This window comes from Martes martes, assembly GCF_963455335.1.
Source record: "Martes martes genome assembly, chromosome: 10".
Lineage (NCBI taxonomy): Eukaryota > Metazoa > Chordata > Mammalia > Carnivora > Mustelidae > Martes > Martes martes.
The window spans coordinates 114,591,014-114,614,998 of NC_137898.1; the positions used below are offsets into that span (position 1 = coordinate 114,591,014).

General features: G+C 41.9%; 1 protein-coding gene across 1 annotated transcript in view; it reads right to left on the reverse strand.

The window, feature by feature from the left end:
- The window catches only part of DYNC2H1 (dynein cytoplasmic 2 heavy chain 1), a gene marked incomplete at its 5' end in the record, with an annotated part of 274,888 nt that overhangs the window by 144,327 nt on the left and 106,576 nt on the right, over window positions 1-23,985 (reverse strand). Inside the window, 7 exons of the mRNA XM_080815645.1 lie at window positions 2,238-2,372; window positions 2,933-3,052; window positions 4,737-4,900; window positions 12,276-12,399; window positions 13,984-14,082; window positions 20,309-20,418; window positions 21,008-21,149. Coding sequence (XP_080671771.1) covers window positions 2,238-2,372; window positions 2,933-3,052; window positions 4,737-4,900; window positions 12,276-12,399; window positions 13,984-14,082; window positions 20,309-20,418; window positions 21,008-21,149 — 894 coding nt within the window. The remainder of the gene's footprint in view (window positions 1-2,237; window positions 2,373-2,932; window positions 3,053-4,736; window positions 4,901-12,275; window positions 12,400-13,983; window positions 14,083-20,308; window positions 20,419-21,007; window positions 21,150-23,985) is intronic.

Below are 23,985 nucleotides of genomic sequence, written 5' to 3' on the forward strand. Positions count from 1 at the left end.
CGCTGCTAGGGTGGCCAGAGGGCAGGGAGCCACCGCCCCTGCGGGGAGGGGAGCGTGGAGACCACAAGTGTAGAGCGATTGCAAGTGTAGAGCGACTGCGAGTGTAGAGCGACCATGAGTGCAGAGCAACCGTGAGTGTAGAGCGGACCCCGAGTCTAGAACAGACCCTGAGTGTAGAGTGACCGCGAGTGTAGAGCAGACCCTGAGTGTAGAGCGACTGCGAGTATAGAGCGGACCCCGAGTGTAGAATGGACCCCGAATATAGAGCAACCAGGAGTGTATAGCAGACCCTGAGTGTAGAGTGGCCCCTGAATGTAGAGCGACAGCGAGTGTAGAGCAGCCCTGAGTGTAGAGGGCCCCAAGTGTAGAGCAGCCCCCGAGTGTAGAGCGGCCACGAGTGTAGAGCGGCCCCCGAGTGTAGAGCGGCCCCCGAGTGTAGAGCGACCACGAGTGTAGAGCGGACCCCGAGTGTAGAGCGGACCCCAAGTGTAGAGCGGACCCTGAGTGTAGAGTGGCCCCTGAATGTAGAGCGACAGCGAGTGTAGAGCAGCCCTGAGTGTAGAGGGCCCCAAGTGTAGAGCGGCCCCCGAGTGTAGAGCGACCACGAGTGTAGAGCGGCCCGCGAGTGTAGAACAACCACGAGAGTAGAGCAGTCTGCGAGTGTAGAGCGGACCCCAAGTGTAGAGCGGACCCTGAGTGTAGAGCAGCCCCGAGTGTAGAGCAGCCCCCAACTGTAGAGCGACAGCGAGTGTAGAGCGACAGCGAGTGCAGAGCGACCACGAGTGTAGAGTGACAGCGAGTATAGAGTGGACCCAAGTGTAGAGCGGCCCCGAGTGTAGAGTGACTACGAGTGTAGAGCGACGAGTGTAGAGTGGCCCCCAAGTGTAGAGCTACTGCGTGTAGAGCAGACCCTGAATGTAGAGGGGCCCCAAGTGTAAACGGCCCCCGAGTGTACAGCGACCACGAGTGTAGAGCGGCCCCCGACTGTAGAGCGACAGCGAGTGTACAGCGGCCTCCGAGTGTAGAGCGACTGCGAGTGAAGAGCGGACCCCGAGGGTAGAGTGACTGTGAGTGTAGAGCGCCCCCAAGTGTAGAGCGGCCCCCGAGTGTAGAGCGACCGCGGGTGTAGAGCGACCGCGAGTGTAGAACAGACCCCCAGGGCAGCGCAGACCTCGAGTACAGAGCGGACCTGAGTGCAGAGTGATCGCGAGTGTAGAGTGTAGGGTGCTGGTGCCGCAGGAACACTGGTGGAGCAGAGCCTGGACCGGGGGGGGTCAGGCTCCGCGTGGGCGTGGAACAGACTGAGAGCACACGGACCCCTGGGACGGCAGGGAAGGGCCCCAATGGGACACGGCCTTGTGTTGCCAGCGGGACTCAGGAGTCACTGTGATCCCAGCGCCAGGATTACAGACATTACAGGGTGCCTTGGTGCTGTGCATGCAGGAGGGAGGCCAAGCCCTGTGCTGTGAGACCGGGAAGAGAGGGGTGCACCATTGGCTGGGCTCGGCCAGGGGGCTGGGCTCGCCGTGGGCTGCACACCTGCTCCTGCAGTGGTTCCCACAGGGGCTTTCCCAAGACAAACAGCAGTGCCCTGCAGGTGCACGGCCAGGACAAGGGCTGGATGGCACTGAAAGGACGCCTTCAGCACAGGCCCAGGCAAGGCTGGAGCCCAGAAATGCACGGGAACCCTCATCTGTCCAGGCATCTGTCCACCTTCAGGCAAAGCTCCATCACCAGAGTGCAGAAGGAAAGGCGGGCTGTTCTGATCTTGGGCTAGGATTTTGCAAAAGGGCTTATCAAAAGAAAGGCAAAAGGCATTTTAAACCATGGCATCTTAAGGGAAGAAAATGTTTTTAACGGAAAAAACACCTTAGAACTCCTACTTAATATATTGAACGTGCCTTAATCTTAAAAAGCTCCAGGAATGGCAAAGAAGCTCTTAACAGTCATTTTCAGTACTCTCATTTTCAACGTCAGCATAAGACTGTCACCCCAGAACTAGAGCTAACGCTGCGCCAGAAGTGAGCAGAGGCCGGCGGACCTCATGCTCGGTGCCCTGAGCATCTCACCCACCGCCCACAGCAGGACCCATCAGACCCAGGCTCCGGGCTTTCTGAAGAACCTCCTTGTTTGTAATTGTCATTCCCCTGAAGTCCTGACTCTCTACTGTTTAGTCATATTAACATAAAACTTGAAGAAGTCATGTTATAAGATTACAAAAAAAAGGAAACAATTACTTGGTCAAGGGAAACTTGGAGTTTGTAAGATTCTTTCAGCGACTCCTGAATAAGTGCGCTGCTCGCTTTCGTCTGATTCAAAGATTCAATCAAATCCTTATTTTCCAAAATATTCCCTTGGGATGTGGCAAGTGTCTGCAGCAAAAATCAATAAAATAATGTGAATATTATCATACATATTAAAATAACCTATCAAAAGAAGCCCATCTTAGCTATCATTAAATAATGTTTATGAAAACTTATGTTATTTTAAAAGAATTTCAACATTTTAGCTTATGAGAATGTTAGAGTACATCATTACATACTATATTATCAAAGCATATGTATTAATTTTATCAATCTAATACAATAAAAACTACTTAAAGTTACAGATTAAATCATAATTTTATGCTACATTTTAATGCCACTTGAAACTCTAAGCATATAATAGATAATTACACATTAGTGAAATAATATAATATAAAGTCAGTATTCCTTAAAAATCACTTATTTTAGACATTAATTACCATTACTTCTTAAGATCTTGTATTCCAAGACATCTACTTTTTTCTCTCTGATTTTTTAAGATATATATTGACATGTCTTTGATACAACCAAAAACATGTGGAAGGTACTACTGAATTTTTAAATAGCTATTAATTATACTCACTAAAAAAATGTAATGTAAGAAAGCATCCTGAATAACTAAATTTTACCTCTAAAAGAGATTCCTCAAGCTTGGCTAACTGTATTTTCTTATCTTCTTCCTGTTGTAATAGTTTTGTTTTCTGCTCCTCTAAGTCAGGTTTCTCATGCTGAATAGTTAAAGCCAAAAGCTTAAAAAAAAAATTTTTTAAAGTCAGTTATTTAGGCAGTAAAGTTCAAACAGAACAAAACAAACTTCCCACAAACAGGCCTTGTGTTGTGCCAAATATTGTAATTATTATGATATTATGTACTTCATTTGACTCTAATTAAATATGACTATTATAATATTCATAATTCATAATATATTATAATTTTCATAATTATTTTTGACAAAAAAGAGGCAAATAGTTAAACTGATCAATAAAACATTAAATAGTATAGGACATGTGTAAGAAATTTTCTTACTTAACATATCAATATGTAATATTTAGTTCTAAAATTAGATTAAATATGTAACAACTATGGAAACTAGATTTTTTAAGTGGCAAATATTCCTATAAAGAAACAAAGAGATCTCTTACTTAAAATACTCTATCCTCGCAATCTCAGGGAGATACCACTTCACCCCCACTAGAACGGCTACAGTTGAAAAGACAAATAACAATGTGTGTCGGCAAGATGGAGGCGGGGGGGTGGGAAGCAGGATCCTCACATGCTGCTGGCAGGGAAGTAAAGCACAGTCACCTTGGGAAAGTCTGGCTGTTCTTCAAAATGTGCAACAGGGAGTTACGACAAGAACCCGGCAGTCCACTAAAAAGCCACAGAACTGCACACTTTAAATGGGTGAATTAAATGAATCTTCCTAAATCTATTTTTAAATGCTATGTCAAATTCTTCATTTTGAAACTTTAAATTAGGGTTTATGATACGGGCGGGTCATAAAACATGTCAACGCAAATCTGCCGGCCAAGCGATCTCACTGAGCACTTCTGACAGATCTGACCCCCGTTGCGTGGGGACGGCCAGGCTCTAGACAGAGCAATTTCATCAATCAATTCTGCCATGCTTTGAGTAATCCCTTCATAGTTTTATTTATAAGAAGTATCATCCAAGTAAGTCAAAACATACCGTCCATAAAAACACATGCTGTGAGCTGTATGTTATTATAAGAAAAAGAATTTTAAAGGAAATTTTTGAAAATTATAATTAAGTAAAAATGTACCAAATATACACACTATCATAGTAAATGAAAGCAGGAAGAGTCTACAACTGTTAGGTGAGTGAAAAACAGAAGGACTCAAAGTCAACAGGCATGAGAGCCTTAAGAGGAAAATGAGTGAGAAAACTATGTAAGCAAAAGCCTAGAATATAAAAAATCATTTTGAGATTCGCATAACGGTCTAAATCATAAGAAGTCATACACAGAGATGAAAATTCAAAGAGGCATACGTTCTAGTGGAAAAACAAATGTCAGCTGGGGACTTCAACACCCACCCTCAATCAGACAAACAAGTCAACTGAAACAGAGTTCTCGTATGTGAACTTCAGCTTTCATAATTAAAACAGAAAATGTAGCTGAACTCAGTCTATGATCCTTCTCTCTCCCAAAGTCTCCCACACATGACGGAAATCAACCCTGAAATTAACGTGCGGCTGGGAGAAGCGGTGCTTCGATGCTAACAACAGACGCACAAGTCTAATACAAACGATAAAGTAAACCCCAACGCTTGACTCCACCCACGAACGGATTGTCAAGACGGTTCCAAAAGTTTAAACGCTAATCACTTCCACAAAGGCACCTCCAGTTCCAAGAGTCCTCTGATACACCAAGCTAGGAGACCACAGAGGTCACGTCTCGGCGGCCACACATACCTGTCCTCGCAATCCGCTCCTGGTGGTAGTGAAGTTGACCTCTGTAACGATGGAGGCCGCATCCGGCGGGATGAAGGGATTCGGGTTTCTTGTTGACAAGAAAAGGCGGAATTCTTCGTTGTAGTCAATAATTTTGTCACCTATTTGTACCACATAACGTGGTCCTATTTGTTTAAAACAACACAATTAGTTGGCTTCAATATTCTGTCTTTTGCGTCATGACATTACAAAATCTAATTTACATTTCCTAGTATTTCTCCACAGTGGCTAGCACAGGCTTTTTAGTAGAGTATGGGATAGCAGCGGTTAGCCGCCCGAGCGACAAGGAACCAGAACGCCCTGCTCGTCAGCACATACACAAACACGGCTAAGCATCCGTCAGTGAGATGATCCTGGGATACTGATGCATCAAAGAAATATATACGTAGTACATTTCATTTGAAATTTTCCTGAAATGACTGATTATAGGTGACACAAACAATAACAACTCAATTATATACAGTTCTCCACGTAACTCATCAGTTAAAAGATGTTCATTGAGCGGCTTTGGTGGCTCAGTCGGTAAAGCGTCTGCCTTCGGCTCAGGTCATGATCTCAGGGTCCTGGGATCGAGTTTCGCATCGGGCTCCCCGCTCAGTGGGGAGTCTACTTGGGATTCTCTCTCCCTCTGCCTCCACCCCTCCCACTCATGCTGCCTCTTTCTTGCTCTCTCTAAAACACATATATTTTTTTTAAAGTGTTCATTTTACTAGCTTTTAAGATATACTACATAAAGACAGAAAGAGCTGGTGAAAACCTAGGATTATCAATATATGAGGAATTGCAAGGATGCCCATTATTAACTTCAAAGGACTTCTTCAGACTGCCATATACAAGTGATTTGAGGTAAGAAATTAAACTAAGAGAAAATAAAGTTCCGCCTCATAAAGGAGTATATTTCAAAATTTAATAAAAAAAAGATATCAATTATACAACACACACAGAAAAATAAATCAGCAATTATACCCAAAACTTAAAATTTTAACTTGGCAACAAATAATTTATTTTTTAAATACAAAATACACACCTTCAAAGATTATTTTCAAAGACTACGAAAAGTATTGTAAGGAGTTTTTGAGAACCCCAGAATGGATTTTTAAATTTTAAACTTTTTTTAAGTTAATATGAAAATAATTCAATAAGCACTTTATGAAAAAGGATATATAAATGTCCAAAAACCAATATCAAAACAATGTTGAACTACAACCTTTATCAGAAAAACACAAATTTAAAACCCCAATGAAATACGTCTACATCAACTGGGATGTTTCAAGAAAACTTAAGCAGGATAAATGCAAAGAGAGCCAGTTCCGGGGACCTCATAATCAAGCCGCTGGAAACCAATGACGAAGTCGTAAAGCATCCAGAGGGAAACGACCCATCGCTCGCCGAAGAGCACAGATAAAAGCAGCAGGTGGTTTCTCAACGGGACTGACACAAGCTAGAAGATGAAGGAATGAAATCTTTAAACTGCTAAAGAAAATAAATACCAACCCAGGATTCCATGCCAGGCCGAAAAACAAATCTCCCTCAGAAATCAAAGAACAAGAAGTTTGTTCCCGATGGGCCTTCCCTGAAGGACACAGGAAAGGAAATGCCTCAAACAGAAGAAAGCTGAGGTGGGCGGAGAGGAGCGCACGTGTCCCACGATGAGCCCTGAGCCGCGTCCGCGAGTGCCGGGGACCGCACACCGGACACTAACAGAACCCTGCCTGTGAGCCAAACAAGAATGACAATTTAAAAAAGGAAAAATAACCTAGATGTAAATGAGGAGATGGGAATGATGAAAGACTCTGAGAACCATAGAAAGATCAATCTGTGTAAATACAGGTTTTAAAGAGTTATTAGGACATCCTGTGACCATGACGGTGTGTCACAACAACGCGGGGGCAGGCAGGGGTCCATGGGGTCAAGTGCCCTGGGGAAGTGGCAACGCACTTAATTTATTCGTAATAAAATAAAAAGTCAAAGATATACATTGTTATATGGCGGGTGACCATTAAAAAAGTAGAAAATGTTTTATCAAAAAATAAAACCACGTTAATTACAAAACTGGATCAGGGATCAAATGACCTACTTAGCTGCATCAAATTACGTAACAAACCGAAAGACTGCATGGTGAGTGGAAATGAAAACCAAGTGATAAAGTGAAGAGAGGCACCCTTGAGAAACAAGACCAACAGAAAATGGAAAGTAAAAGAATAAAAATTATTACCATGCAGACACTAACCCCCCAAAGCAACGCAACCATTCTAATAACAGACTCTAAAACTTGATACATTTCTGTAGAAAAAAGAGGACATTTCATAGCAATAAAGAAAATAATCCAAACAGGGAAAGATCACATTTTCAAATATGTATGCACCCCAAAACACAGCTTCAAATATTTAAAGCAAAAACTAAGAGAACTAAAAGAAAAACAAATTTAAAAATCATAGAACCTTTAAGAAATTCTCTCAAGAAATGTTAAAAAAAAAAAAAACAACAAGGCAAAGAGAGTAAAGACACACACAAAAAAACAACACTATAATGAACAAACCTGACAAAACTAACTTTAGGAAAAATTAAAAGAACAAAGAGCAAATTTCACATAATTTTCAAGTGTACCTGGAAAAATTAATGAAATGTCCAGTTACAGAGAAAGAACACCAGGGTTCAAACAACTGAATACTGCAGAGTAAGTTCTCTGACCACAAGGGAGTTGTGCTGAACGTGAAAGGGCCCTAGAAAATCTCCAACTGCTGAGACATTAAATAACAACAATAAAGTTATGTAAGTCAATGAACTGAAAAGAAGTTGAAACTCTGGCATGAAGCCGGAGGAGGGCCTAGAGGGAAATTCACAGACATCAATACATGTATTTAAAAAAAGATTAAATGTCAGTATTTTGAATTTCCATCTCAAGAATCTAGAGAAAAGAACACCAAAGGAAATCTAAGGAAAAATAACAGGAACGGAATACCAAAGAGGAAAAACCAGTTCAAAAATACAATAAAGGGGCACCCGGGTGGCTCAGTGGGTTAAGGCCTCTGCCTTCGGCTCAGGTCGTGATCCCAGGGTTCTGGGATCGAGCCCCATGTTGCGCTCTCTGCTCAGCGGGGAGCCTGCTTCTCCCTCTCTCTCTCTGCCCGCCTCTCTTCCTACTTGTGATCTCTGCCTGTCAAAATAATTAAATAAAAATTAAAAAAAAATACAATAGAGAAGGATGATGGGCATTACGGAGGGCACCTGTTGTGATGAGCGCTGGGTGTCATATTTATGTGATGAATCACCGAACTCTACTCCTGAACCAGTTCTGTACCATAAGCTAACTAACTAGAACTCAAGTAAAAACGTGAAACAAGGGGCGCCTGGCTGGCTCAGTGGGTTAAGCCTCTGCCTTTGGCTCAGGTCATGATCTCAGGGTCCTGAGATCAAGCCCTGAATCGGGCTCTCTGCTCAGCGGGGAGCCTGCCTGCCTCTCTGCCTACTTGTGATCTCTCTCTGTCAAATAAATAAATAAAACCCTTAAAAAAAAAAGTGAAACAAAACAAAAAAATAATTAAAAAATTTAAAAATACAGAAAATCAACAAAGTTAAAAGTTGGTATTTTGAAAGGTTAGTAAAACTGATAAACCTCCATTAAAGATGGATCGAGGAAAAAAAAAGATCAATGTCAAGAAAGAGACATCATTATACAACCAACTTAAACCAAAAAGTTATGAGAACATTATATAAAATATACACCATTACATTTGGCAATTTGGACGAAATGAGCAAATGCTTTCAAGATATGTAACTTTAGCAAACGTGACACACACACACCATAGAAGACAAACAGAACAAGTCACGCCAGCCGGCAGTTCATAATGAGGTCCTCCCGAGACACGGCATGGTCGTGGGAAGATGGCCCAGAGACGCCGGTCACAGGACAGGGCTTACATTAGGTGACCAGACAACAGCTCAAGGACCATGTGGTTTTGCTGGGGAACAGGTGCGGACAATCGATGACCGTGGTCTTAATAATGTTTCTCGAGGAGGAGCGGAAGTGGAAGGGGACTACGTGATAATTGGTTAAAACACAACAAAAGCAGAGGCCACTCCAGTGAGCTGGGAGAGGAAGCTGTCTGGTTATCGGTGTGACCGGAACGCACTCTCATTTGAGACGGAGACTTGAGGATGGTCCCAGCATGGCCTGTGTGCTGCCGGTGCTGTGAAATGACTCCCGCCCATGCGGACACCGCAGCCGGGCTGTGAGGGCCAGGCCGGCCCACAGGAGTCCGGGGCTTGTGCTCTCTCTCCCATTCAGGCAACACAGGGACACAAGCCAAACCTACCGACGCTGTCAGGAAGGCGGTCACCTTGTGGGGGAGCGTCGTCAACCAGGGGGCTTCTGCAGCGCAGATAAAGTTCTAGATCTTGCTCTGGGTGCTTACACAGGTGTATGCTATTTGCAAAAATTCATAAACTGCAACACACACATATTTCAATAAAATGTTAAAATTGAAAAACACCTGGTTTTCTCTGGTGAATAGATCTAGTTGTGAGGAAGGAAGGGACGGAAACCCACATCCATTCTGTACTATTTGGTTTTATAAACTGTGCATGTTTTATTTTGATATAAAATTTTTTAAATATTTCAAAGTAAATGGTTCATTGTCTAAAAAGGACCCTTCGATATAAGTGCTATGTCCTACTGTTAGGAAGTATCAGATGTGGAACACTAAAGCCCAACACAGGCGGAACGGCTTCAGGCCTCAGTGTACACTGGAGTTAACCCACGGGGTTAGCGGCGAAGTTCATTTTGATCATTTTCTCTTCTGGACACAAAATCTTCTGTGAACCTTAGAGAAGCCTAGACACACCATGATGGGACGCAAGTACAGACTGGTCTCCTGCTCTCTTTCCAGGAAAGTCTGAACTGACATGTTTATTATCTTAATTCTGAACCTGGATCAGGTTTCAGAATATGGTTTGGTTTGGTCAATATTTATAATAAATACAGACGTTGTATCTGCTTCCCGGTCCAAACTCTTCAGAACTATATTATCATCTAACCCAGACAAATCCAAGTACCATGTGAACCGCCATCAAACATTCCATTAATGGGTAACAATGGGGTAACGGTCTCCACTGACACAACTGCTCCACTGTACGAAATACCATCCCAGGCTGACTAGCTGAAGATTTAAGTGAGGACAAATACAAAGCCCTGCCAACCAAATGACCAAACTGACAATGCCCAAAGAGAAAGCCCACACAGCCCATTAAGAATAAACTGCTATCAGACAGAAGAAAGGGAAATGAAGGAGTCAATCCCATTTAGAATTGCACCCTAAACCATAAGATACTTAGGAATAAACCTAACCAAAGAGGCAAAGAATCTGTGCTCAGAAAACTACAAAGTACTCATGAAAGAAACTGAGGAAGACACAAAGAAATGGAAAAACGTCCCGGGCTCATGGATTGGAAGAAAAAATATTGTGAAAATGTCTATGCTACCTAAAGCGATCTACACATTTAACACAATCCTTATCAAAATACCATCCATTTTTTCAAAGAAATGGAACAAATAATCCTAAAATTTATATGGAACTAGAAATTACCCCGAATAGCCAGAGAAATGTTGGGGGAAAAAAAAAAGTTGGCAACATCACAATTCCAGACTTCAAGCTCTATTACAAAGCTGTAATCATCAAGACAGTATGGTACTGGCACAAAAACAGACACATAGATCAGTGGAACAGAATAGAAAGGCCAGAAATAGACCCTTAACTCTAGGGTCAACTAATCTTTGACAAAGCAGGGAAGAATGCCCAATGGAAAAAAGACAATCTCTTCAGCAAATGGTGCTGGGAAAATTGGACAGCCACGTCCAGAAAAATGAAACTGGACCATTTCCTTACACCACACACACAAATAGACTCAAAATGGATGAAACACCTCAATGTGAGAAATGAATCCATCAAAATCCACACCGCACAGTGTGGTTTATGCCCAACACAGGCAACAACCTCTTTGACCTCAGCCGCAGCAACTTCTTCCTAGGAACATCGCCGAAGGCAAGGGAAGCAAGGGCAAAAATGAACTATTGGGATTTCATCAAGATCAAAAGCTTTTGCACAGCAAAGGAAACAGTTAACAAAACCAAAAGACAACTGACAGAATGGGAGAAGATATTCGCAAATGACATGTCAGATAAAGGGCTAGTATCCAAAATCTGTAACGAACTTATCAAACTCAACACCCAAAGAACAAATAATCCAGTCAAGAAATGGACAGAGGACATGAACAGACATTTCTGCAAAGAAGACATCCAGATGGACAACAGACACATGATGAGGGCTGGGCATTAAGGAGGGCACTTGTGATGAGCACTGGGTGTCATATGTAAGTGATGAACCACCGAATCCTACTCCAGAAACCGATATTGCACTGTGTGTTAACTAGAATTTAAATAAAAATTATAAGGAAAAAAGTATCAGGAGCTAGTTCACAGATCCAGGTTAGCACCAGTGAGGAACAGCCTGACTGAGCGCAGAGTGTGACATCTGGAGGGGAGCTCCCGCTTACAAAGCCCGAAGTCCGCCGCTACCGGCCGGGTCACAGCACATCAACCCCTGCCAGGCCGCGCCGGCCCCGCTTCTGCCCCGCGTCCGTCTGCCACAGCAGCTCCAGGTTCGATTTCAAGCTTGCAGGGTCAGCTAAGGCCCGCAGGGCTGGCGCGGTGCGCGGTGTCAGTCCGTGCGTGCGCATGTGTATGAGTCACCATGGTCTGGAGCGGGAGAGCAGGACGTTCCGGCCGACGGGGCGGGCTGCGGGAGCTGTGCGGGAAGAGGAAACCTGGCGGTCCTGAGACTCTGCCCGCGGCAGGGCCCGCTGCGCAGACGGCCCGGCTCCCCGCTTCTGCAGCCTGCATGCAGGCCACGTCCTCGCGTGGACCACCCCCAGCGCGGACCGCACAGTGTGGTGTATGCCCAACGGCTGCTTTCGTTGGGGCGGGAGGGTCTGGAATGTGGTCTCGTGCCAGGCAGAACGTGCTGGCCACGATGCCGTGTGACCGAGTGTCCACTAGGCCTCCTTGGCCCCTGCCATTGCACAGGTGCCGTCACAAGCTGGTCCTGGGAGCAGCAGGCTCACCCCGCGGGACCCCAACGGCAGAGGCTGGGAGGCTGGCACCTCGTTTCCGGACTGCTGACCTCACGCTACACATTCTCTCTAGGCTGACTTCGCCTTCTGTCTTGTCCCTGCGACGCATCTTAGCCCACAGTGAGACTGTTTCAAGTCCTGTGTCTTCTGGACAGACACTGTCCCTGGGAGAGTCTTGGAGACCTTGACACGAGGACACCTCGATAAAGGCAAGAGCTCACCGACTCTCCCTTCTGGACCATGACGGCATTCCCCCACTCAACCAGAAAAGTCACATTCAGCGGCAAGACCGACACAGGCCAAAGTGAGCTATGAAGTTACTTACTGTGGAAATTCCAAAAATAGTGACTCTGGAAAATGTCAAATGCTTACCTTGAGCAACGAGATCTCGTCTCAATAACGGATAAAGAACGGGTTCTACACCATCCATCTCTTGGATGATAAGGGTTTTCCCAAAACGTACTGCCAACTCAAGAGCCGTAATAAAGTTACTATCCTGAGAAAATAAAAAAGAATATGCATTAATTCCTTTATTACCTTAATATCTACAAAGGTCCTTACAGATAATGAAGGAATATATTAATAAGAATATTATGAATATTTTAAAATTAAATATGCATGTTAATAATTCAAATTATTCATGATTGCTTTTCTAGTTATAAATACTGGCTGATGAATCATTTTAGTTGAATAATTATCAAATAGATCTCATACATAATTCAAAAAGACATACAAAAAGTAAAGATTTTTACAAAAAAAAAGCTTTTTTCAATCCTTTATGATGATTTCAAATTTCAACTTGATGCAGAAACAAATTTTCAAATTCCTTATTTAAGTTACTCACCCAAATATTACTAAGAACTACTTGGGTTATGTTCAAAATCAAACACTGAATGGAAGAGGAAAGACAAATGATGAATTCTAGCCAACTTTCCTTGACGTGATATGTGTTAGGTCTAATCACTGTGGAAAGAACATCTGGACAAAATTCTGTAACCAGGCAAGATTTTTAGACTTTCTAGCTAGTAAAAGGGTTTTAAACGTCAATTCAAGCCGCCAACTATGGTTACAAAATTAAATATTTGGAATAATAATTACTAAGCTCTCCTCCTGTAAACCATAAGTGGTATTAAAGCATTTTATGTATTATCTAATTTATAGTTAATTCTTTTTTAAAAATATTTTATTTATTTATTTGAGAGAGAGAGACACACACAGCGAGAGAGGGAACACAAGCAGGGGGAGTGGGAGAGGGGGAAGCAGGCTTCCGCCAAGAAGGGAGTCCAATGTGGGGCTCGATCCCAGGACCCTGGGATCATGACCTGAGTTGAAGGCAGAGGCTTAACGACTGAGTCACCCAGGTGCCCCTAACTTAGTTACTCTTAACACACAAATGAAGCAAGTACCGCCATTTTATAAATGAAATATGTTTGAAAGAGGTAACTGTTCAAGCACCTAAAGAATATCTATGAAAATGAATACAAATTACACTAGGCCTTTCTCAAAGAGAAAAAACACAACAAAAACCTGACCCCAAATAATTTTCTCAGCACGATAAATATGGCAGTGAGAGGTCACGACTATGATTACGTTTTACGAATCAATGTGTCTCACGCTGGGACACCTGAGAGATGCTCACCGGTGAGGTGCAGGGACAGGACGTGAGGAGAGGCGCGGAGAGAAAGCACCGTATGCTGCAGGTCCAGCAGCCTCTCTCCAAGCAGAGTTGGGAACTCTTCCTTCTCTGGGAGCCTATACTGATGTCTTTAATCATAACGTCATGTAAATGCTCATTTAATCGTCTCTCTAACCTCCCAGACGGCATCACCGCGAGGACAGGAAGTGGGACTACCTTACTCACTAGCAAATTCCCAGGGTTTAGATTAATGCCTAGCATTTGGAGCGATCAAATAAATATTCTCACCCCTTTCGTAGTAAAGCTGAAAGTTCCCCTTTCCTTCCCTGGGTCCCTCACCAGGTACGTCACGGGACCGAGTCTGTGCCTCCTGAACACAGACCCGAACCGCGCCCGCCTGACATGCTGGCACCAGCCGGTGTCTCAACTTTAAGTCATACAAACCTGCTGGTTAATGACTTCCAAACGCGAGTCTTTCAAATGTGTCTTTAGCCACTCTGTAGCTTGAGAAGAAGGGTCTATAAGGAACGGGCATACTTGACTCTAGTTCCAAAAAAGAAAAAAATTATAAGCTTTCATCAGATGGAAATCATGTCCCGAAAAAGGTGAATCCATTACTGAGTGAGTTTTCTCTCAGGTTCAGAGAAGGTACATACACAGCCCTCAGGAGGGAGTAAAGGTGCGGTTCTGAGCCGCACCCAGGGGCTGTACCAGTCCATTTCAGAGCTACCGGAAATTCAATTTAGAAAATGAAATGCCACCACAGTAAAGCGCGAACAGTCTCCTCACCACACGGTAACTCAGAGGATGTACAGCGAACTATAGGGACCAAGAGCTCCGGTCCCAGCGTGACATCACTCGCACCTGTCTTCTGGCTTTGAAAAGACACAATCAAATTATTCCAAACTTTATATATGCTTCGGTTGAATAAGCCATAAAGACCTTAGAAGAGAAGTATGAACTCATCATAAAAGTATTGTTCAAATAATTATCAATATAACATTAATTCTTAGAAAGCAGTATGGCTAATATTATAAAAGGAGCATCCTAGGAAAGATGTAGCTTGTCGATTAAGATCTAATGAACTAAGAACTAAACCCATTACAGGGTACGCTGAAACAGAGAGTTAGACACCAGTGGAAATGCACTAAACACACAATGTCACTTAGCAGGTGAAAAGAAGCCAATTACAGAGATATGATTAATAAAAATATATATAAGTAAATGAATACATATATTGGCAAATTTGAAAGTCTAAGATTACAAGCATTGTTACCCAGTAAATCAGACCTAAATAATAACTGGCCTAATTTTTCTTACATGTTCACACTTAGAAAACTGTGATGTGGTCGGGCGACAGGGTTAAGGAAGTACACAGAAGTGCAGGTGACATGAAGACATAGCCCCAAGGAGCATCTAACATGGGCACAGAAACTATTTCAGGGACACACCAAGGAGGCTGAGGGTGGGGACAATCCGCCCCAGGGACAGAGAGCATTTTGTCAGCAACGTTGCTTTGGACCCACAGCTGGTGGTAATAAAGACTTGACTGACAATAAATTGGCTTTATTATTGTTTTAAAATGCCCTCCAAGCTACACACCCCCTTTTTGCTTGCACCTGGAATGGACCGCTCAGGCCCCCCAGAACTCCCACAGTGGCACAGGGCAGTAGGATCCCCTCTCAGGCTAGTCTCTCTCTAGCTATTCCCACTTACTGCTCCGTCACATAAACGTGCCTCTCCTAGCAAATGAGGTGGTTGGTACGCAGCCTTGTATGTACTTTCTGTGTACCACACCTGCACTGGAGATCTAATTTTATGCTAGTATTCGGGAGCAAACATTTCACCAAACTACAAGATTTTGCCCAATCACACAAACAAGGATTTTAAAGTTTAAAAAACGTTCTTACCCATGATTCCAAACCAATGATCTGATGCAGTTAAAAAAAAAAAAAAGAAAGATAACATATTTCAGTAGGACCAAAAACATGCCCTAGAATGCCAAAGAGCACTTACAATTTTGAGTTCATGTTATTTATACTCCTCCGGAGAGATTTAGACAAAATCTCTGAGGTATATTTTAATATGATTATGTTTAATGTCATGTGATCCATGATTAAATGTCATCAAATTCTCCATGTAACAAATTACAATAAATCCAAAAACGATGAGCTTTCATTCATTCATGAGTTCATTCACCTACCACATGTTGAACTACTAAGTCAGACAATATGAGGGCTACAGAAATCAGGGACGCACCCGCTTACCCTCAATGACATCACACCCAGGAAAGACACGGAAACTGACAGTTCCGTAAAGAGCACACAAGAGTCTACAGGCAGGGCACAGGTGGGTTAGGGAAGCCGCTAGAAAGCAGTTCAAGTCAAACTAAGTCAGGAGAGAGAAACAATCTTAGCCTGGAGAAGAAGTAGAAACAGCACGTCAGGCAAAGAGAAGAACGTTGACAGACAGTGGGAGAGAAAGCCCGGCACAATCTGGAAGCTGGCAGAACCCAGCAAGCCTGGAGTGAAGAAGCAGAGGCCGGATGGTGCACAGCACAGGGCAGGAGCAGTCTCGGTGCTTCGGGTCTTACTACGTTGTGCCTACTAATGACAAGTTTATACTGCAAGCAACGGAGAGTCACCGAAATCTACTGATCAGAGCGTTGTGTTGATAAGGTTAATAAGGTAGAAAGAGCATTCCTACGGCAGGGAAGGCAGTGATGCAGTGGGGGCCAGTGACCGCCAGTGTGACACTATTCATCCAAAGCCTCACTCTGCAGCCGAAGCGAACCCACTGGTCGTGGTCGCGCTTAGAGCAGGATAAATCCACGATGCTCCTGATATGTAGATGTGACGAGATGTGTTGAGAAACCGGCTGAATGGAAAACTAGAGAGACAAAAAGTGACTTGCAGATACGCTACTTACTCTCCTGGGCCAGCACAGACATCTCCATGGGTAGGAATAAGAAAGAGCGAGTCACAGGGAGGAGGAGGAGAGGGGGAGGAGAGAAGATCCTCAGTGTGCAAAGCTACCTTTGCCCACCTGCAGGCCGGCCCATGTGTCTGCGATGGGCCATCAGTCATCTAGCACTAACCGACATCTAGCCCAAACCGACGAGCACACTGCCCACGCTAACTCATCAGAATCCTTCTGGGGAGAGGGCGCGAACAGTGTCGGGGTGGGGGGTGCAGACGCATCTCTAGTGCCGGAGCATAAACTCTGATAATAGCAAGCCAGGAGCCACCAGCGGCCATCCTTGACACAGGGCAGACAGAACCTAGCTGGGAATGAATCCGTCTGTTGAGATGGGTTGGAAAATCAAGGTCCTGGTGACACCGTTTGAATCCTAGAGCTGGTCTCAATGTTTTCAACATCTCGGTTAACTTATAAGCACAAGTTCCCTTTTTTTCTTCTAAATCTACTATGCTTGGCCACTAAAAAAATTCTTGACTAAAAAAAATAAATAAGTAATGATTAATTTAGAGACAGAGACAAGTGACTTCACCCTTCTGTGCTGCAATGTCTTTATCTATAAATAGGGTAACACATGGACCAGACAAGGCTGATTTGAAAATCCAGTGAGATAGGGGTTAAAGTGTTTTCCCTGTGTTCATTCTTACATAGTGATACGTGTACGAAATAGTATGAGTGCTTCACTGTTACTATTACTTATTTGAGGTTTATTTGCAAAAAAACCTTTCCCTATGTGATTTACCTTTAAAATTTTGTGTTCTTTACATTCAGATCCAACTAATTTGCATTTCCTCAACATACACTGAATGTCAGAAAGGAAAATAATCTCAGAAATTCTGTGTGGTTTAAAAAAAATTTGACACTGAATTGTCTACAAACAATAACATTCAATACATGTCTTCACAAGAAAAAATTTGCGAAATTTAAATCAAGAAAAATTTATAATACTGTAAAATTTAAATTAATCACCTTTCCCATCTCCTTTTGGGACACTTTTCACTCATACCTCCCCCGTGGTTTCTAAGCCTTAGACCTCTGTGCTACCACTGGGTCCCACCCACAATATTGGAAAGATCACAGAAATTATCATCCAGGCCAGGACACTCTGGAGAATAAAAGGAGAGCCAACATGAATTACATCAGGACCACAGATGTGAATCACAGGACAGGCAATCCAGGACACAAGGTCCCCATGGCCACCTTCTTCCCAGCTCACAAGGACATAGGTCACGGGAACCCTTGCTGATGTACTTAAACTAACCCCCATCACAAGGTCAATGGGAGACTGTTAGTTGACTGTTTCCTCTTCCAGACATTATTGCACTTCAGTAGTTAGTTTAACACAAATACTTTTATAAGACAAAGGAATAATCATGGACACAAAGGCTCTATGTAGGACCACTAACGGAGAGAGCAGCTGCAGACCGTGAATGTGGGAAAGCCCCCAAGAGAGGGAGAGCGTCAGGAACACGCTAGCGGTATCAGTGAGATGAGCTACATCTCTCAATCCAAATTACACTGGACTCATCATGCCTAGTCATGTTTAATTCAGGGAAAACTTCCCAGAAACCCAATTTGTATCCACTTAGAAATCTAATCTCACGTACACCACTTGAGCAGGTCTTATAGATGCGGGCTATCCAATCATGGCCTCACCCACAAAAGCTTACTCTAAGTGCAGACTACTTGAGAACTGAGATAGAGGGCTGACTAGAGTGCAAATTCATCCCCCCAAAAATAACTAATTACCCTAATAAATTTTTCCATATGGTTTTTGTCATATAGATGCATATAAATATCTACAATAAATATGGCAATATTAAATACAAAGTAAATCTAAGCTTATTATTAAAATTAATGTCAAAAACAATTTGTCCCATATTCATCATGAAAGATCATTCAGAACACAAAAGTAAACATTTTCAATCAGTAACGTCAGGAAAAAAAATACTGTGATAAATATTTTTTTTTCTAAAGCCTCACCCCCTGATTTCTTATGGAATAAAAGAAGAATAATATTAAAACTCTGTGTTTTTTAAATCTGCAAGTAATTGTTTACTTAGATCGCTAAAAAAAAGAAGACGAGGTGAGTATGAAACTTTGGGGAAGGAATAACGGGATAAAAAGCACCAACTATGGAGAGAGCCCAAATGTCCACTGATTGATGAATGGATAAAGCAGCGGTGCTATATATACGTATGTGTAACTGTACATGTATATGCATGTGTATGTGTATATATATGTATGTGTATCTGCATATGCATGTGTATGTGTGTACCTACATGTACATGTAGTTGCATCTGTATACATACATGTATATGTACACATACACACACATATATGCCATGGAACACTACCCGGCCATCAGAAAAAATAAACTCTTGCCATTTGCAAAGACATGGCTGGCGCTGGAGTGTTTATGCTAAATGGAACCAGTCAGAGAAGGACAAATACCACGAGCTCTCACTCACATGTGGGATTTAGGAAAGAAGGCAGCCGAGACTCAACGATGCAGAACAAACCGAGGGTTGAGAGAGGGAGGTGGGCTGGGGATGAGCTAAATGGGGGATGGATGTTAAGGAAGGCAGTTGTTGTGATGAGCACTGGGTGTTATACGTAAGTGATGAATCACTCAATTCTACTCCTGAACCAATTTTACCATATATGTTAACTAATTTGAATTTAAATAAAAACTTGAAATTTTTTAAAAGCACACACTTTTTTATATAACGTAATGAATTTATTTACCTAGATTTAGAGTTCCAGATTCGTGATTCTACTGTGAAAAATAATGATGGAAAATGTTTTAAAAGAGAAAAAAATCAACGCTTTAAGAAGTCAAGACTGTTGGCTCCTTGGTCAGCAACTGCTCTGCTGGGAAGGCAGCAGTGTAATGAGCCAAAGCATGTCAACTGGCCAACAGCCCAATCAAAGGACCCTGTTTCATCCAGGAGCGCAGGGCCCACAATACAAATCCTGTAAGACGGTGGCTGGTGTGACCTAAAAAGGAGCATTCAACGTTCACGCTTCCGTGGGTGCTACGGACTGGAAAGTGTGTGGGCGGAGAGGGGGCCGCGGGGAGCAGAGAAGAAACGGGTGTGCGGAGGAGAGGACAACGCGCTGAGACAGAAGCAACAGGACAACACCCGTCAGCACAAGCAGAGCCACCCTCCCACGGTCTGTTACATCGCATAAAGGTGCACCAAGTTAATGGCAAAAATCTTGCGTCACTAGAAGAACGACCAGTTTGTAAACCAGAGCTGCAATTTGATTTTCCCATTCATCGTGCTAAGAAGGCTGTAAGAGTTTCACATTTAAACAATGATCTGGGAGAAATATACATTGTGGGAAAGAACAATTTTCAAAAAATGCATATCGTTATCCCCAACCTACAACCCCAAACTTACCTCATCTTCACTTTGTAGAACTTTGTTTTGCAAAACACAGTAAAATCAAATGGTAAAATCATATCCTGTAGATGCAGGAACTATATAACAAGGTGAATCAGGTACCACTAAAATATTTCCATTACTATTAGGGAGTTCAATTTAGAATTTCTTGTCATGAAAATAATGTCACTTTAGTTTACACTTTTATATTCAGGTAAAAAGTAAATTATACTGAAAATTGTAGATTCACCAACCAAATCATAAATGGCTTTTCATTCCCAAAATAACTTCACTTTCACATAATGAAAAGAGTAACTGTGAACGCCTAAGAACCTGAAAAAGGTGCTGCCTGGGGCAAGCTGCCACGGAACACTTCCAATGAGAAATGAAAATTGATTAATTACCTGTAAGATAACAAGAGCATTTTCTATGGAAAGGTCATCTGATGGTAGGCCTTCACTTTTCCAAATTAACTGCTCACTTTCAGTACAAAGAAATCTCCTTAGATCAAATTCTGAAAAGTTTAAGATATTAATATTTCACTATAGATTGTGTACTTGACAAGGGGAAGGGAACAAAACTATTTAAAATATACTCAAACAAAAGTCCCATGACCATCCTTTAATATTCAATCCATTCTTCCCCCTTCAGCATGAGAAGTTAAGGGCGGGGGGGAGTTTAAGATAAAAAGTGCAAAGGAATGGAACTCAGTGAAATTATATTTTTTGTATATTTAATATATATTTCACAACTATAATAATTTGAGAAAACCACAAAATTCACAAGGAATTTTGGAGTTCCTACATCTAATTTTATCATATAAAATTACAGTAAAAATCAATATATTAAAATATTTAACTGCATTCATCCATTATCAAAAATACTCCATGGTCTCAGTTTCATAGAGTGATTTTAGGGATAGAAGAATCATTGCAACAAAACAATTCAGAGAACAATTACAGAATGGAGCAAATCTAAAAGTAGATTTGGTTTCTTTTAGCTTACAGAAAGTTTTTCTCATTTAGAAAAAGTAAAATGGCAAAAATTAAAAGATGCATTTTTAGGATATTGAAATTTCACAACATGAATGACTCAATACAAACTTTCAAGACAAGCTGACTTGGTCCATTCTTCCAAGCAGGTTTTCCTCAGACCTTCAGGAGCAGCAGAAAGATATGTGATAAATGCAGCTGCTAGCTGAGCTCTCTTAGGAAGAGTAGCTAATTCCTCTGTTATCTCTGCAACCTGGACAAGACAAGAGAAAGCAGGTGGGGGAGTAGGGTACAGAGATGTTCTGACATGTGAAAAACATGACAGCTTCATAAATCAGAATCCTGACCATAGAAGACAAAATCATGCATTGGTTTAACGTAATAACCCCTGTCCTGAATACAACCATGGAATGTAAAAATACCAATGAGATCTCTCAGACCCTGCTGAAATTTTTAAAATGTATGAAATACCACTGTTAATTGTAAAGATGAACATATTTTGTCATTGAACATTCCTAGTGAAGCAGAACTTTCATCCCAATGACAGTTAAATACTGTGAATTAGCGTCACTGTGTAAGCTACTATTAAGCGCAGACAGTACGAGCAAAGGCACAAAACAAAACCGTAAGAAAGCAGGGACACTCGTTAGCTAAAAGCGTAGTGTGGCTACGGAAGGGCAGAAAGAGGAGCCACACGGAAGACACGAAAAGAGAGAGGCAGACTTGACGGGCGGCAGGAAGCACACAAAGGAGCTTCTGTTGTGAGCTGCAGCAGAAATGATCCATGCGAGTATTTCAACAGGGCAGGGACCGACGTGATGACACCGGGTTTGGAAAGACGGTCAGTACACAGACGTGGAACACACCAGTTTAAGGGCCAGATAGGAGGGAGACAAGTTAGGAGAATTTAGGTAAAAAAATAAATAAAAGAAATGGCCTAAGAAGACAAGTACGAGGGATATTTGCAAATGGATATGACAAGTAAATAAGGAAATCTGACCAGATGACTAGCAGTGAAATCCAATCAGCAATCAAAAAACTCCCAATAAACAGAAGTCCAGGACCGTATGGCTTCACAGGTAAATCCTACCAAGTATTTAAAGAAGAGTTATTATCTATTATTTCTATAATACACTAAGTGAAATAAGTCATAACAGAAAGACAAATAGCATACAATTTCACGTCTATGAAGCATCTAAAAAACAAAATGAATGAGTAAACAAGCAAAAAGCAGAACCAGATCCATTAATGCAAAAAACAAAGTGTTGGTTTAGGGGATGGACGAATGGGTGAAGGCGGAGACATCGGTTCCAGCTATGGAATGAGTGAGTCGTGGGGATAAATGGCACAGCACACGGAGACAGTCAATGACAACGTGAGAGTGTCGCACGGTGACAGATGGCAGCTACACTTGTCGTGAGCACAGAGTAATAGATAGACTTGTTCAGTCTGTACACCTGAAACTAATATAACATGGTGGGACAGCGGTACTCAAAACATTTTAAAACAGTAAAAAACAAACAAACAAAAATACACGTTCATCTCAAAGTATTCCGAAAAAATAGAAGAGGAAGGAAAATATCTAAATTCACTCCATGAGGCCAGCGTTACCTGATGCCAAAACCACACGAAACTCTACAAAAAGAAAGAGAGAGAGAGAGAGAGAGAAAAGAAAACCACAGGCCAATGTTTTTGATGAATCAAGATGTAAAAGCTTTCAACAAAATATTAGCAAATCAAATTCAACAGTACATTTTAAAACATCACTACAATCAAATGGGATTTACCTCAGGAATGCACGAGTGCTTCAATATTTGAAAATCCAACAACGTACTACACCGCATTAACAAGACGGGTAAAAGCTGTATGACCATCTCAAGAGATATGGAAAAAAATTTTGACAAAATACAATATCCATTCACAATAAAAACTCTCTGCAGAGTGGGTTTAGACAGAACATACCCGAACGTAATTAAAGTCATACATGAAAACACACAGCTAACATCATACGCAATGGTGATGAAAACTTTCCATCTAGGATCAGGAAGAAGACAAGGATGTCCACTTTCACCACTTTCATTCAACATAATACTAGAAGTCCTAGCCAATCAGACAAGGAAAAAAGGTACAAAATGCATCCAAAATGCTAGGGAAGAAGTAAAACTATTTGCAGAAAACATGATACTACACACAGAAAACCCTAAAGACTCCACCAAAAAAATCATTAGATCTGATCAACGAATCCAGTAATGTTGCAGGGAACTATGTGCTGATAATTATTTTGAATGTAAATGTACTAAACACTCTAACCAAAGACACAGGGTGTCAGGATGGATAAAAAAAAAAAAGAGAGAGAGAGAGAGAGAGAGACCCATCTATATGCTGCCTACAAGGGACTCATTTCAGACCTAAAGACACCAGCAGATGGAAAGTAAGGGATGGAGAACCATGTGTCTTGCTAATGGACATCAAAAGAAAGTCAGACCGGCAATACTTACATCAGAGAAACTAGACTTTTTTGTCCTTGTGTTTCTGTCCTGCATTGGTCTCAGGGTGATACTGGCCTCATGGAATGACTCTGAATGTGTTCCTTCTCTGCCATGATTTGTAAGATTTTGGTACAGATTGATGTTATTTTTTTATGTCTGGCAGAATTCACCAATGAAACCATGTGGTCTTGTATTTTCTGTGCTAGGAGATTTGCGGATCCGAATTCATCTTTCATTCTTCTTATTGGTCTAAGATTTCCTATTTCTTGGATTCACAATTCATGATTCAATCATGGGTAACCTGCCCATTTTCTAAGTTATCTGACTTGTTAGTATACAAGTATTGTTTATAGGAATTTGTTACCACACTACGTATTTCTGTTGTACTATTTTTCTCTTACATTTCTCATTTTGACTTTCAGTCTTCTTTTTCTTAGTTAATGTAGGTAAAACACTGCCATTTTTGTTTACTTTTTTGGAAAAACTGGTCATTACTTTCAATGTTTTATTACTGTTTATTTTGGTCACTATTTCTAATTTTTCTTTCTTCTTTCTTTTGTCTACTACTTTCAGCTAAGTTTCTCCTTTTTCTAGTTCCTT